This window comes from Etheostoma cragini, chromosome 24, assembly GCF_013103735.1.
Source record: "Etheostoma cragini isolate CJK2018 chromosome 24, CSU_Ecrag_1.0, whole genome shotgun sequence".
NCBI lineage: Eukaryota > Metazoa > Chordata > Actinopteri > Perciformes > Percidae > Etheostoma > Etheostoma cragini.
This window is the reverse complement of record NC_048430.1, coordinates 10,864,230-10,880,525: the sequence shown is the minus strand read 5'-3', so window position 1 is coordinate 10,880,525 and position 16,296 is coordinate 10,864,230. Positions and strand designations below refer to the sequence as shown.

Genomic DNA, 16,296 nt, shown 5'->3' with positions numbered 1-16,296 from the left:
CATTTCAGGAGTATATTTTAGACTGTGGTATATCTTTTTCTTCAGTAAAGGAGCTGAGTACTTCTTCTTCTTTGGGATATACTTTGATTTAGTTTGGTTCAGCTGAACAATCTTAAATGAGCTCAGAGTGGTAATGGAGTCCGGTCTCTAAACTGACTGCTGCTTTAACACAATGACAAAAATACGTTAAGGAAAAACAATATTCAACTAAAAGGAAACATGTTTTTCTGCGTCTGATTTCTGGACATTCTGTTTTCCATCACGCAGAAAACAAGGGATTTAAGTTCTGTACTGTCTGGCATTTCCAATTATTGCGCAATTTACTGCATTTGAGATTAAAATATTGTCTTATTTCATTACATTTAATCCGTTTTTAGATTCAAAGCATCACCATGTTCTAATGTTAGGTATCCGTCATGCTCTCCTCCTGTTAGAGATTAAGTTAAAAAGATGAACTGAGATGTTGGAAAGCTGTTTCCTCTGCAGGAACTTCCTCTGACCTCGACCGCTGGGCCCTCAGGTCATTCTGACACGGTGCTGCTGATTGGTCAGGGGACTGCATGTTCCACTTCCTGTTTGCTGACTGGCATCTCTGAACTAAGCAACAAAAGGGATTAAGAAAGTATGACATGAAGAGAAGCTGACAGAGAATACCAGACAAGATTTGGTTTCTTTCGAATTTGGGTTTCAAACCGGCAACAGTAAGATTTTAAAGGCCTGCAAAGTGAGGCTTTGTCAAAATGCTCACAACTGTTTTCTCAGCCGCCCATAGAGTATATCTGGTGTAAGGCATCACAGGGAAGATGGTAGAATAAAAAAAAACAGGAAAAAAGGTATTATAAAAATCAGCACATGAACTGTTTGAAAAGTTATGAAATGTTACATTTATATCCTACATGGGCAATGCATCTTGGGAGATAAAGATCTGTTGTTTTCTAAATTTTTCAAATTTTGTAAGGAAACTTGTAACTAATGCATTGTTTATGAACTGTTTTCAAAGTTGGCATATAAACTATAAAAAAGTATGCAATGCAAAATGTTACCCTAAATGGGCAATGTATCTCGGGAGATACAGAGTGTAACTTTAAAATTAAATTAAAATTTCTGAAAACAAACATGAACTTGTGTCATTTTTGTCTAGATAGAAAATAGCAATGAATCATTTTTCCATATTTATTTATGCCTTCAAAATCGCCAGCTCGGACGACAGAGAACACATGGTAGCTGATCCCCTTTATACTATATACACACGAGCCTGTATCATACAGGGACGCAGGACACAGCAGCTGATCCACTTTATACTATATATATTGTCCTGTGTTACACATTTGTGTATTTTTAAAGGCAGATAGAATAACAAAGGGAAGTCAATATATATCTGACTGCTTAAATTTGTTGATGAAAACCATTTACGGTTAAATGTAATAGGCAACACATTACGATATTGAATTGTTGACAGGATAATCAAATGGTGAGATAAGTGAAGATTCACAGCCCTGATATTGACCTTTTATACAGATATTTAGCAAATTCCAATTTAGTGCCTCAACTGTAAGTGGAATTCTTTTTACATCCAAGGTGGTCAGAAAACTTAATAGATTGCTTTCAAAAGAAACACTAAGAGATAAGTTATTATTGGACATTATAACGATGATAATGCAGAGTTAGAATGAATGTACATATTGTCGGGGGCCTGCTCATTATGGTGTGGAGGGTAGTAAGAAAACGAGATTGCTAAGAGAGCGTTGAAATTAAATGATGAAATAATAAAAGTTAAATTTGGAAAGGGTGAGGCCAGATTATTAATAGGAAAGGCAGCGGAAGTGAGACACACACTAGGCTCGTTCGAGATGAACTGCGCCTTGCCTGTAAAGTGGACGAGAGCAGGCGGGAGCAGCGGGGCGTTGACAAAAAGCTGCGTTAAAGTCGGACATTTTCCAGCCGATTCCAGCCGCCTTCAGGCTGGACAGGAAGTGACAAAAACACTGTGGTGCGATTCCGACTTAATAAAATATAATCAGACCCACAAATCAGCTGGTACACAGTGTCCAGTTGTTTTAATTATGACAGAGTAGCTGTCAAAGTGCTCTACATGCGATCTGTTTCTGATTTTAATTTACAACACACTGTAGATGATCCGTGATCTGATCAGATTTAGTCTCTCTGACTTCTAAACGTCACTATCAGCCACACAACGTGTGTTTTGTACAGAATAAGTCTTTAAATCGGACAATTAGCAATTAAAATCCCTCCGATTCAAAAACAAAAAGTTTATATAAAAACGTCATCATTTTGTAAACCAATCAAGTGTTAAATCAGCTGAGCAGCCAGCATTTCCCAGCATGCTCTGGGTCCGCCTGGCTCTTGCAGTCGGTGAAAAGCAACGCCTGCGTCTAAGAATTGCTCTCGTGAGATTTCCGTTGCCCACGTGTGCATGACATCAGAGCAAGTCGGGATCAAGTCGGACACAAATCTAACCGGCATGCAACGGGCGCAAATCACCGTGATCGATTCTGCGCAGACCTGGCTCATCTCGAACGAGCCTAATATCAAGGGAAGACACTACTACAGCATACAAAAATCAATAAAGTGGCTAGACTTTACCAGGGAAGTGCAAAAAAGAGGAAGTGGTTTATTCAGAATTAAGATTTGGACATACAGGATTAAAATCAACCATGTGTTTAATCGCAAAGTGCATCTAAATGTCAGGCCTCAACTGTAAAGATTGCCCTTGGCAGCCAGACTGAATTCATTTATTATTATTTCCCTTTTGGCAACCACCTGTGCATCAGATTTACATACAATATATAAAAACCAATTTTCTACTTACAAAGTGGAAAATCTTGTTTCAAAAGAAGTCAATATTTGATTTGGTAATTTCCGTGACGTTTAAACACTACGTCCGTGCATAACACAACATTCACGCTGCTGTAATATATAATGAATAACTACAACCAAAATGAACATACCAAAAACTAGCAAAAGTTGAAAGATATCAGATTTCTTGTCACGGGAGACGTAGGCAAAAGTTCCGCTTGTTCAAAATTACACAGACATGTATTTTCCAGAGCATTAATTACCCAAATTAATAAAGCAAAAGTAAAATACACGGACGGATGAGTTTATTTGGTTTTGGTTGTACAGATCAATACAAGATGGCTGAGCTGTGACTGACGTGAGTCTTCTCACGGCGTGTTCTATGTCTAAGTCAAATCAAAGGCTGTAAGGCGAGAGGCTTGCGAACTATTAAAGTGTGTATGTCTGGATTTTAAATTCAATCTGTGTAAATTAAGGTACCAGGTTAGGAAAGAGGAGGTGCAAGCGTGTCTCTGTGAAGCAGAACTTATCAGTTTAGCCATTTGGCTACCCAATAACTTGACTAAATCAAACAATATAGGTCTGGATGACAGTAAATTAAAACATGTACATTAACAGATGGAGCCCGACCGATATATCGGCAGGCCGATATTATTGGCCGATATTAGGCATTTCCCGATGTATTGTATCGGCATTTATAATGGCGAATTAAAAAATATTAATTAAAAAAATATTCATTTATCAGAATCATCCATAATGACAAATAAATGATTTTGATAAATGAATAGCTAAAAAATAAAGTCAACCAAGTTATGAGGGTTGGCGTTGCATAGTCTGTCCACCAGAGGGCGATATACAACGTCCCTGTTGTCAACACTGATTTTTCTTGTAATTGTTAGTTTTTTTTCAAAGGACTTTAAGTTTTGTATCTTAAATGTATTTTCATACATTTTATTTATCAGAACTTTTATATATATTTTGTTACAAATTAAACAAATATATTTTTTAGTGAGAACTACAAATAACCAATGTTAAGGAAATCTTTGTTTTGTAACAGATTTCTATATAAATATAAAGGCATATTGTTTTTTAAATAACCAAACAGTATCAGTCTTAAAAATCCTGTATCAGGTTGGGCTCTTTTAACAGATGTAAAACAGCTTTGCTTAGCCACTGTTGCTATGCTACTGCTAGCCCAGTTGGTTACATTACCACAGAAAGAAACCATCTGTTCGCTGGTTCCATCATGGTGGGAAAGCGAGGCTGGGAGAATAGTGGTTCTGAGGTCAAACGATGCAGTCTCTGTTGTGGTGCATCTCAATCTTTTTTCAGGTTGGCTGGTAGACTTTGTACATGTTGGTTGCTAACTGGTTTACTCTAATCATCTGCAGATGAAGAGTTCCTGTGTTTGGCTAATTTCAGTAGGCCATGCTTTTGCTGAGAAATGATCTGGGCCCCAGCTAAGAGATGCAATAATGTTGTTTATTCTCCTTTTGGAGTAGAGGAAAAAAAAAAGAATAGCAATTTTTGCTTTTATAGGGATGGTGTTGTCAAAATCACTTAAGGGAGACTGAGTTGGGTCCTTGTGAAAGCAGAACAGCTGCCTTTTGGAGAGGGCTGGGGTTGCGTGGACTGGCTGTTTGATTTATTTCCCAACAAGTCCAGTTAAACTTGCAAAATGAATAAGGTAATCTTTGGAGTTCCCTGGATGTCAACAGTTACTTTAATTTCATAGTCCAATACAATTTATTTTAGACCTATCACCGTCCTATTTAAAGACATTTTAAAGCCAACAATAATCCTTATTGGAATTTAGACTTTTAAAAAAGACCTACCGAGTATAACATCTCCTATAACATTTAGAAGTTTATTCATTTTTTTGTGTTTAAAACGGACTGAGGTTCTATACTGTTCTTCCAGACTAGAGCTCAACTTCACACAGCTAAATGGTTTCTCTTATGTGGGTTCTCATGTGTTGCTGCAAATGTCCCCTCTCTGTAAAATCCTTCTTACAGACAGTACAGCTAAATGGTCTCTCTCCTGTGTGGGTTCTCATGTGTTTCTGTAAACTTCCACTAACTGTAAACGATTTCTTACAGACGGAGCAGCTAAATGGTCTCTCTCCAGTGTGGACCCTCATGTGGATCCGTAAACTTCCACTCACTCTAAAAGACTTCTTACAGACGGAGCAGCTAAATGGTTTCTCTCCTGTGTGGATTCTCATGTGTGCCTGTAAATGCCCACTCTCTGTAAAAGCCTTCTCGCAGAATGAACAGCTAAACGGCTTCTCTCCTGTGTGGATTCTCATGTGTGCCTGTAAATTTCCACTCACGGTAAAAGCTTTACTACATATTGAGCAGCTAAACGGTTTTTCTCCTGTGTGGATTCTCATGTGTGCCTGTAAATATTCGCTCAGTATAAAGGTTTTCTTACAGACTGAGCAGCTAAATGGTTTCTCTACTGTGTGGGTTTTCATGTGTTTTTGTAAATGTCCCCTTTGTTTAAAAGCTTTCTTACAGACTGTGCAGCTAAATGGCCTCTTGAGTGTATGAGATCTCAGGTGTTGCTTCAGATGTCCACTGGTGCCAAATCTTTTCTCATGGTCTTTCTCACCAGTAGTACATCTTGAAGCACTGACATGGACTTCATCAGTATTCATAGAGTTCAAACCTGACCAAGGTTCTCTGGTCTCTTTCCAATCAGCACTGTCATTATTCTCAGGTTCAGAAGAGTCTCCAGTCTCATCATCAGTATCTGGTTGTAAATGTGCATCTTGAACTGATTTCATGGTTAGTTCTGATCCTCCACAGTCCTCTTCATTATCCTCATTCTTCACATGGACAGGAGCAAATGGGACCTTTGTGACATCAGTCTCCTCCAGCCCTTGACTCTGTTTTCTTTCCTGACTGATCTGGAGTTCTTCCTGCTCCTCTTTAATGTGGCGGCACTTCATGTCCTCCTGGTCCAGACTGGAGCTCCACTCCTGCTGATGTTCTTCACCAACAATCACTTTCTGGACATCTAAAGGTAAAGCTGAAACACAAACAGCCATTTATGTAAATCTTAATACTTTGCAATTGGCTACATTCAATCTGAAAAGGTTCATAATGACTAAATCTGCTTTACCCCAAGTCCCCAAAGTCTGAGTGTGAGGCATCACACTCCCCGTTGACAACTGACATGGAGTGTTTAGGTAAAAAATGCCTGCCCTAGGGTCCAACAGCAGGTACACATCCTTGGTAGGCTGATTGTCTTTGGAATTATCCAGAACGTGTTGCTAATCTTCTACCATGCCATAGTTGAGAGCATCTCAGTCTGATTTTAGAACCTCAGTATACAGCTGAAAGCCCAGATTATAGTATATTATGAAAAACTAACTTTTGCAGTGGTTGCTTACACTTGACAGTATACCAGTTCACAAACTGAAAACAAGACAACCCAGTCAGTTTGGAAAGATGTCATTATCTACAGTATATCTGTTTAACCACCATAATTATCTGTCTCTGATATAGTTACATCCTATGGTATATGATTTCTAATTAAACTAAGTTTTATCAACAGCCTGGATCCCAACAGACACTTCCCTTTAACTGAAATGTTTTGTCAAAAAAGGTAATGTTTGCATTGGAAATATTAACAGCATTAATTTACATTTAAACTAAATAGAAATAGCCTAAAGAAAATATTAAATTCCCATAATGCAGAGTTCATTATATTTCTACTAATTCCTTTGCAGATCCTTTTAACTGTTTGGTTATTATTTTGTTGGGGGGTTTACCCTTTATTGGACAGAGACAATGATTAGACGTGTGAAAGTGGGAGGGAGCGAGAGATGGGGGATGACACGCAGCAAAGGGCTGCAGGATGGATTCAAACCCGTACAAGGTGCCACCTACTCATTAGACTTGCATACATTTACAAGATCAAACTGCCAACCTTCCGATTAGAAGGCGACGGCACTACCACTGAGCCACAGGACCTTATTTTGGAAGAAGAAATTACAGATGAAGAGCTGCTAAATTGATGTGTCATCCTGACTTAAGCTAGGAAAAGTATAGAGCTCAAGAGTCCCGTCCACAGCTGGTTCCGGAAGTCAATTGCAACACAATTTCTACATTGACAGTTTTGAGTAAAAGCCATACAATTGTATTGGTAGACTTAAAACCAGCTACGGCATGACTAAGCGATCTATATGCTCATTTACATAAGTTCATGGGGCACCAACCTTGTTTTGAGATAAATGTATTTTTACGGAAAGCATTTTCCCTCCCTATTAAGCCCCATTGTATCGAATTTGGTTCCAGTTCCACCAGAGTTCCGGTCCAGTGCAAAACTAATGGGAGTCAATGGAGCTAGACGGCTTAACGTGTCTTTCCCTGATTGTTGTTGAGAAACATCAGATTTGATTGTAGCTTTTGCAAGTTTAACACGGTTAATGGGTCAAAAGCTGAATAAACGAGTACTTGTGTCCTTGTGATTTCCTACAGTTTGAGTCGTTGTTGCCCAGACACCTTTGCATTTTGCTAATGAATGCTTATTGGTCAGTGAAGGACTGATTACAAACGTACTTCCCACTTGATGGCATCCGAAGCAGAGCCATAAAACGTCACTTTAAGGTTTCTTAAAGATAAATAAATAAATAAAACGGAACATGAATCTTCCAGAAACGTATTGATATCACAGACAGAAAATTAATTAATAAGCCATTTTCCTTTCTAAAACACTTATCATATGTCTTGGGAGTCACACTGTGAAGAAATAATCATTATTGCTTATACAGTTGACAAAATACATGCATTTCTTCAAAACAATTCAAGACGTTTTGCTCTCATGACATTTACTTATGCCAATAATAACATAATAATGTCTTATTTATTCATATTACACCCACAGCAATGTTATACAAGCAAATGTTTGTCAAATTATGTATCATTTGGCCTTCCATAGAGCCGATAGGCCTTTTTGTCCCCTCTGACCTTCCATACAAGAGGGGTGACTTTATCTCCTATATATGGGCATGTTATTTCCGGAAAACGCGGACATGAGAGAGAGGCAAACAGAGGGAGAGAGCAGAAAGAAGCAGGAGCGATCCGGCGGCATAAAATGAGCCAAAACGCGATGAATTATGGACATAAAGTGGATCAATCTTGGATATAACAGTGTAGATTTAAAGCCCAAAGAGGCTGAAGTTCCAGGCTGGATAGAAAATCCCCTGTAGAGGCTAGAAAGACACGGAAAAGACTGCCGTAAAGATGAAATCGTCAGGATTTAAACGAAACCAAAAGTAAGTAAAAAGCTTGTATGGTTCAAAAGTTATTAAACTATGAATCAGAGGTGTTTTGTTACTCGTGGGCGAGTGTCTCAGGCTCAGAGGGTTAACGTTAATATTAATACCCCCAGCCTGGATAAAAATGGTGATAGGTGTTAACCGAGCCCTGGGCATCCTGCTTTGCCTTTGAGAAATTGAAAGCTCCGATGATTTGGAATCTTGCCCCTTATGAGGTCATAAGGGACAAGGTTACCTCCCCTTTCTCTGCTTTGCCCGCCCACAGAATTTGGCCCACCCATGACAGAAAGACATCATGGCTTTGAAATGAGCAAAGTGGCAGTTGGTCAAGGCCACATCCTCAGTCGTCCCTTTCAAATGCCACGTTGAAATGACTAGAAAATCATTTATATCCTGAGAAAAGTGGATTTTGAGAAGTTTAGCTCCATAGAGTCCCATTCATTCTGTCCTGGCCTATGAGCACCCCCAGTTGAACTGTGGTGGAACTGCAACCAGTTCAGTAGCCAGAAGTATATATCAGTTGTAAGATAGAGCAATTGAACTCAGCCTTACAACTTTCAGACACATTGCACACGTCATATCTACGTCTTTGAGCTCAGTTGGAGGCTGCGCAGTAACGCTCAGCCATCACCAGTTTAACGAGAGTCGATGTTAACTGGCGACCGTCAGCCAAAAGCGTCTGTTGTTGTCGTAGTGACGACAGCTGTTGAAAACGGAAAGAGAACACGTAGCTTTCGTGAATGCCTTTTTGTTAAGTTGTCATTAAAATGTAAAATATAACGACATGTAAATTACCTCTCTGACTTGACTTTGGAGTCTAGTCTGAGGAAACTTGTCCGTCGCGTTTGGAACGCGGCTTGCTGTTAAGGACAACAGAAACAGCGTTGCCCTTCATGTTAATGTCTAAATGATAGATGGACTAGATGGACATTTTATTTGACTGGTTGATTTGAACGTTCTTACAATTGACAATTGACATTAATTTCTGAGCAAGAGCAACTTGTAAGTTATTTGCACGCAGTGTGGTGTGGTCACCAGTTGATCTGGCTGCCTATTCATTTTAAGAGACGCTGTGACGTTTGAGTTGATATCAAGCCATGCCCATCCACTCCTGATGCAAAGCTATGGCAAGTTGCGTTAGGCCGCTGTAACCTTTATATTTTCTCACATAGGCAGCTACGAGTTCAAATCCAAGTTGATACATTCATTTTTTTTCGCTGTTCACTTAAACAGGCTCTGAAGACGAAAATATGTGTTTAATAAAACGTATTTTAGACATTAACATGAAGGGCAACGCTGTTTCTGTTGTCCTTAACAGCAAGCCGCGTTCCAAACGCGACGGACAAGTTTCCTCAGACTAGACTCCAAAGTTAAATCAGAGAGGTATTGTACACGTCGTTATGTTTTACATTTTAATGACAACTTAACAAAAAGGCTTTCACGCGGACAGCTACGTATTCTCTTCCTGTTTTCAACAGCTGTCGTCACTACGACAACAACAGACGCTTATGGCTGACGGTCGCCAGTTAACTCTCGTTAAACCGGAACACCGGAACACCGTGTTAGTAGCCTAGCTATTAAGTTGTTGTTTAGAAGTTAGTCAGTCCCGTAACACCAGGACACTTGAGCTGGAAACCATTCACAGCTGCTTCTTTCACTGATATAGACACAAACAGATACATATTTAACACTACTTAAACTCTTGGACTCTCTCTTAATGGATCTTCTATTAAAACACGTTAAGTTCAGGAGCTAGCTCCGGCTAACAGGCTGAGAAGGGTCTAGCTCACGTTAGCTTAGCCTCATTATCACAGCAGTAAAAACAAACCTTCTCCCCGCAGTTTCGTTTCCGGTTTTAAAACCACCCGCAGTGGTTTCCGGTGTCGGTCCATGTCTGTAGCAAGTTAACTCCTCGGGGTTTCTGCCGTTATTTGGAACCTGCTAACGGCTTCTCTCCGCTAAATGTCCGGTCTTTAGGTCGTTAACATATGAACCGTAGTTGTCTTCTTCTTCTTCTTCTTCTTCTTCTTCTTCTTCTTTTTCTTCTTCTTCTTCTTCTTCTTCTTCTTCTTCTTGCAGAATTCCGGCAGTGTACCTCTTCTTCTGTCCATCCCGGCAGACTAGGACAGTGTTACTGCACTGCTGCCTCCTGCTGGTGATGAGGAAAGTCTAAATTAAATATCGCCTGGGCCTTTTTTTTCCTAAATGGCAACTTGAACAAAGTTAAATGAGCATGAGAAGTAATACAAGCAATACTGAAAATACTAAAAAAATTATATTCTTATTAACTTAATACATGTATGCCCTTATAAACAATGGCATTCAAGATGGGTGTATTAGGCAAACTATTGATGAAAATATACTTTTTGCATGATCTAAATCCCTCTACACTGATACCCTCGTGACAGTACACAACACACATGCTACTGCCTAAACATAACATATTTATACATTTTGTGGACTTTGTTACTGTTTAACAACTAATACGTCCATTGGGCAGTGTAATTCAGTAGGCGGATTGTACGTAGACTCAACACAGAACCATACATCAGCCATCAGTATGACATCTGTATCTGTCTTTTATTGTCTGTAAAGCGTCCTTGAGTGTTAGAAAGGCGCTGTTAAATAAAATGTATTATTATTATTATTATTATCAGTGAGAGGGAGAATTTTCCATTGAGAGACTGTGAGCGGCATCAGAGCGGCTGTTTGAGAGGAAAGCCAGAGGAAAATAGAAAGCAAAGACAATGTGAAGTGAGATACACAGGGAACAGTAAAAAGGGTGGCTTTATGTACTGTCAGTAAACTTAAGGCTGTTACAACGTGGAGACTGGATTGCACACACAGAGTCACACACACAGCCTACCTTGTAATGACAACTAAATTGTAGTGTTGAGAGAAATACTTTCACTCTTGGTTATGGGCAACCAGAGTACAAAGTCAAGTGATCCGTGGAGACCAGGTGCAGCAGTGGCACAGGTAAAGGCCACTCTGAGACAACAGGACATAGTGGCCAAAGTCCAACATGGCAGAGCAGGGCCTAGGGTTGGGAGCAACAACACCCACATGGCAGAAGGCTACTCCAGCTGAACGCCTGGTGGTGGAGGAGGTGCGCCCCCTGGAGGAAGCAGACAGGTGTGCCAGGGCGGTGTCCCAAACCAAGCGAAGCCGTTGGATGAGGTGGTATGGTTGTGGAGAGGAGGAAGATCACTTGGAGTGAACTATGGAACATGGAGTCCAATATGCTGAGCTTTACCACAAGAACCACATATGATGCCCTGCCCTCTCCAACCAACCTACTGTACATCTCTGGTTTGGAGAGGATCCAGCCTGTCCTTAGAGTCTTGCCCCAGCAACACTGAAACACATGCTGGTGGGTTGCAAGAGCAGCCTTACTCATGGCAGATACACCTGGTCACAACGTGGTCACACCCAAAAGGCCACACACACTTCTCACTGCCATCGAAATCGCATGCACTTTGCATTACTCAACAAACATCTTCCCAGCGTACACCGGGCACCCCTGATGCTGCAACATGCCGGACAAAACGCTAAAGGAAACAGTTATATAATGTGAGATGGTGGCGCAAGTTGATGCAGCAATTGACCAACAATGTTGATTTCAGTGTTCTTTTTTGTTGTTTTTGTACTACTTTTTTTCTTGTTTGTGCGACTTTTGGCTATGCAAATATCCACTACACCCGCCAGGACCTTTTAGACATCAGTGACCGGCGCCAGAGAGCTATTTTCCATGATTATTACCAAAAGCACAACATCGCAATCGAACATAGCAAAACAGCCCGGGTCTCCGTGGATCATTGTCGGGGCTAGGAGGCGGCGGAGACGGCGCGGGGAGAGGAAGAAGAAACGCGGCTGCAGGGCCACCGTCTTGCTAAGGCTAAGAAAACAACCTCACAAGCCACCGCTTCCAAGCCTGTATCTCTCCAATGCCAGAGCGCTGACGCATACAACAGAAAATCTGGAATAACAATTTGCTGGAAATTGCTTTGTTCATGACTGCTGTGTTTTGATTATCACTGAAACCTGGCTTCACCCGGGGATACCCGATGTTAGCATGCACCTAGCTTGCCGCACCCTACTACGCTGGGACAGGCCTGACAACTCCAGTAAGAGTAGAGGAGGAGGGCTCTGTATGTACGTACGTATGTTTACTCCAACATACAAGCACACATACACACATACAGAACCATAACCCTCCCCCATCTTGGCCAGTCAGACCATCTTTCTCTCCTCCTCCCCAGCCTACACACCCCTCAGACGCAGTGCCAGGCCCACTTGGGGCGGCTGTGGCTCAGTGGAAGAGCGGTTGCCTGCCAATCGGAAGGTTGATGGTTCGATCCCCGCCCCTGCAGTCATTGTCGAAGTGTCCTTGGGCAAGACACTGAACTCCGAGTTGCCCCAGGTGCTGCGCATCGGAGTGTGAATGTGTGTGAATGTTTATCTGATGAGCAGGTGGCACCTTGTACGGCAGCCCCGGCCACAGTGTATGAATGTGTGTGAATGGTGAATGTTTCCTGTAGATGTAAAAGCGCTTTGAGCAGTTGTTAAGACTGGAAAAGCGCTATATAAATACAGGACATTTACATTTACTTGGCACTAGAGGACTGCTTCAGCTAGACGAACTGGGACTTACTCGAACACCAGGAGCAGGAAACATTCACAAGAACAGTTCTGGACTATATCAAGTTCTGCATTGTAAATGTGACTGTGGACAAAATCATACCCAGTCTTTCCTTACCAGAAACACTGGATGACCAGCCATGTCCGTCCAGTCCACAGAGCTTGCGACGCTGCCTTCTCAGGGTTGCTCGAGCTGACCTAAAAAGTGAAATTAAAAGAGCCAAGGCAAAACCACAAGAGGAGCATAGAGTCCCACCTTTTGGGCACAGAGATATTGCCGTTCAAGAAAACACATGCAAAATTATAAGAGAGCGCAACGTCAGTCTCCACAACCTTGGAAATATTCAAACCCTTGGAGACAATCAAGTCCAGAGTGTGCCCTTATTGTGCGTGGGCTCTGTCACATGCTGAGTCAGTCCATAGTTCTCAGAAACACAACACAGTTCTTTGGTCACCCTGTCCTGGGAGTTGTCAACATTAATGTTAAAATCACCCGCAAGTTTGGTGAAGTCATCTATGAACGTTGCACAATCTTTAGATGGTCTGTAGATATTCAGAAGTATAGCTTTGGGGGAGGACCCTAACTGAAGACAAGGGGCTCTAACACACAACACAGGGAGTTTAAGTTAATGCTCTACCGACTGAGCTAGCCGAGCAACTTTTACAAAGAATTTAGTTGCTTCGCCACGAGCTATCGTTTCGCCATAGCTGTAGCACGTTAGCCGACAGCTAGTCCTCTCTAAAGATTTCCTCTGTGTCTTTGTAGCCTTTCCAGAAGTTTTGTAAGCCGGCCGGGAAGAGAGGGACATTTCAGTGACTTTTCAAAATAAGTCCTGAGCAATTGCACTTCTTGGATGTTATTAACAGTTCTAGAATTATACGTTGCAGTTCTAGAATGTCATGTTAACGTTCTAGAATTTATATAGCGCTTTTCTAGTCTTAACGACTACTCAAAGCGCTTTTACATCTAAAATTCACCATTCACACACATTCATACACTGTGGCCGAGGCTGCCGTACAAGGTGCCACCTGCTCTTCAGATAAACACTCACACACATTCACACTCCGATGTGCAGCATCGGGGGCAACTCAGGGTTCAGTGTCTTGCCCAAGGACACTTCGACATGGGACTGCAGGGCCAGGGATTGAACCCCCAACCTTCTGATTGGCAGGCATATTAAAACTCTAGAATATTAAATTAAGCTGGGTTATAGAATGTTAATTACAGTAATATAATTTTATGTTGTACAATTACATTGTCAAGTTGAAGTTTTGGAATTTTACGATATGGTTTAAGATTGTAACATGTTAAGAAACAGGCGTTTGTATTAGCAATTTTAATTAGCTACGGGGGAAGCATCTTTGTACCATACTGTGTTGCATGGGGATAGGGTAAATATGCAAATGGTATGCAGAGAATAGTTATCTCTGCAACATCAAAGTGCTGCCAGGATTTGAACCCAGGATCTAGTGTTTACAAAACAGGCACTTTCACCGACTAAACCACAGCACCTCTTTGTGTAAATCCCTAATATTAAACCTTCAAGTGTCTTTAATCTTGTATGAGCTGTATAATATACTGTCTGGTTGTTTGATTCTAACATCAACTTTGCACAGTCCTAAGTCCTAAGCACTTGCACTTCGGGAATGTTAGTAACAGTTCTAGAATTATACGTTGTAGTTCTAGAATGTCACGTGAACGTTCAAGAATATTAAGATGCTGTTCAAGAGTGTAACGTTAAAATTCTTAACTGTTAAGTTACAGTTCAAGAATGTTAAGTTAAGCAGGGCTAGATATTCTAGACTGTTAAGTTGTTTTTCTAGAATGTTAAGTACGATTCTAGAATATTAATTTGTAGAGTATATTTAAAAATCTAGAATGTTCAATCACACTTCTAGAATGTTAATCCAGGCTAGATATACTGGAGTGTCAAATTGCTTTTCTAGAATGTAAAATACAGTTCTATAATAGTAAATTATAGAATTACATTGTCAGGTTGAAGTTCTAGAATTTTACAATGTGTTTTAACATTTTTACATATTAAAGAACAGTCTCAAAAGTCCTTTGATTCCTTTTTATTCATTTGTTACCAGGAAAGCATACTTACAACGTAAATTATAACATGATTATTGGGTAAATATGCAATTGGGATGTGCGGAATAGTTATCCGCACAACAACAAGGTGCTGCTGGGATTTGAACCCTGGATCTCCTGTTTACAAGACAGGCACTTTCACCAACTAAGCCACAGCACCTCTTTGTATACATCTCTTATATTAAACCTTGCATCATCTTTCACCTTGTATGAGCTGTATAGTATACAAATAAATAAAGAACATGATTATAGGGTAAACATGCAAATGGTATGCACAGAATAGTTATCTCTGCAACAACAAGGTGCTGCTGGGATCTGAACATAGGATCTCCTGTTCACTAGACATGCATTTTAACCAACTAAGCCACAGCACCACTATGTGTACTTCTGTAACATTCAACTTTCCATTGTTTTTCACCTTGCATGAGCTGTACAATATACTGACTGATTGAAAGATTATAACATCAACTTTGCACAATAAGTCCCAAGCAATTGCACTTCTGGAATGTCAGTAACAGTTTTAGAATTATACGTTGTAGTACTAGAATGTCACGTTAACGTTCTAGAATTTTAAGTTGCTGTTCAAGAAGGTAACGTTAAAAGTTTAGATTGTTAAATTAAACTGGGCTAGATATTCCAGAGTGTTAAATTGCTGTTCTAGAATTTTAATTACAGTTGTCGAATTTTAAGTTGTACAATTACATTGTCATGTTGAAGTTTTGGAATTTTACGATGTGGTTCAAGATTGTAACGTGTTAAAAAACAGCTGTTTGTATTAACGTTTTTCATTACCTACGGGGGAAGCATACATGTACCATACTGTGTTGCATGGGGATAGGGTAAATATGGAAATGGTATGCAGATAATAGTTATCCCTGCAACGACAAGGTGCTGCTGGGATTTGAACCCAGGATCTCCTGTTTACGAGACAGGCACTTTAGCCAACTAAGTCACAGCACCACTATGTATACTTCTCTAATATTAAACCTTCAATTGTCTTTCACCTTGTATGAGCTGTATAATATACTGGCTGATTGATAGATTAAAACATCAACTTTACAGAATAAGTCCTAATTAATTGCACTTCTGGAATGTTACTATCAGTTGTAGAATTATACATTGTAGTTCTAGAATGTCACGTTAACGTTCTGGAATATTAAGATGCTGTTCAAGAGTGTAACGTTAAAATTCTTAAATGTTAAGTTACAGTTCAAGAATGTTAAGTTCAGCAGGGCTAGATATTCTAGATTATAAAGCTGCTTTTCTAGAATGTTAATTGCGATTATAGAATATTAAGTTGTAGAGTAACAACAAGGCGCTGCTGGGATTTGAACCCAGGAGCTCCTGTTTACTAGACAGGCATTTCCCCCAACTAAGCCACAGCCCCTCTGTGTGTATATTTGCAATAGTAATCTATCATTTGTCTTACACATTGTATGTGTTGTATAATATAAAC

General features: G+C 40.3%; 2 protein-coding genes and 2 non-coding genes across 6 annotated transcripts in view; 1 reads left to right on the top strand and 3 right to left on the bottom strand.

The window, feature by feature from the left end:
* The window catches only part of LOC117939530 (chorion transcription factor Cf2-like), a 62,056-nt gene extending 51,942 nt beyond the window's left edge, over window positions 1–10,114 (bottom strand). Inside the window, exons 1-4 of one of the 3 annotated variants that reach the window (XM_034864962.1) lie at window positions 9,933–10,114; window positions 5,505–5,850; window positions 5,391–5,459; window positions 3,895–4,943 (exon numbers count right to left, since the gene is read on the bottom strand). In XM_034864962.1, the coding sequence (XP_034720853.1) occupies window positions 4,760–4,943; window positions 5,391–5,459; window positions 5,505–5,850; window positions 9,933–9,996 (663 nt within the window). In that variant the 5' untranslated portion in view covers window positions 9,997–10,114 and the 3' untranslated portion in view covers window positions 3,895–4,759. Of the gene's footprint in view, window positions 1–3,894; window positions 4,944–5,389; window positions 5,851–9,932 lie in introns of those variants that run through there. The other 2 variants (XM_034864961.1, XM_034864963.1) reach the window with 2 other exon arrangements.
* LOC117939505 (zinc finger protein 501-like) overlaps window positions 1–16,296 on the top strand; it is a 197,132-nt gene that overhangs the window by 96,341 nt on the left and 84,495 nt on the right. The gene's annotated exons all lie outside the window — the stretch shown is intronic.
* Window positions 14,927–15,000, bottom strand: trnat-ugu. The gene has a single exon. It is a non-coding gene; the product is annotated as a tRNA-Thr (tRNA).
* Window positions 15,727–15,800, bottom strand: trnat-cgu. The gene has a single exon. It is a non-coding gene; the product is annotated as a tRNA-Thr (tRNA).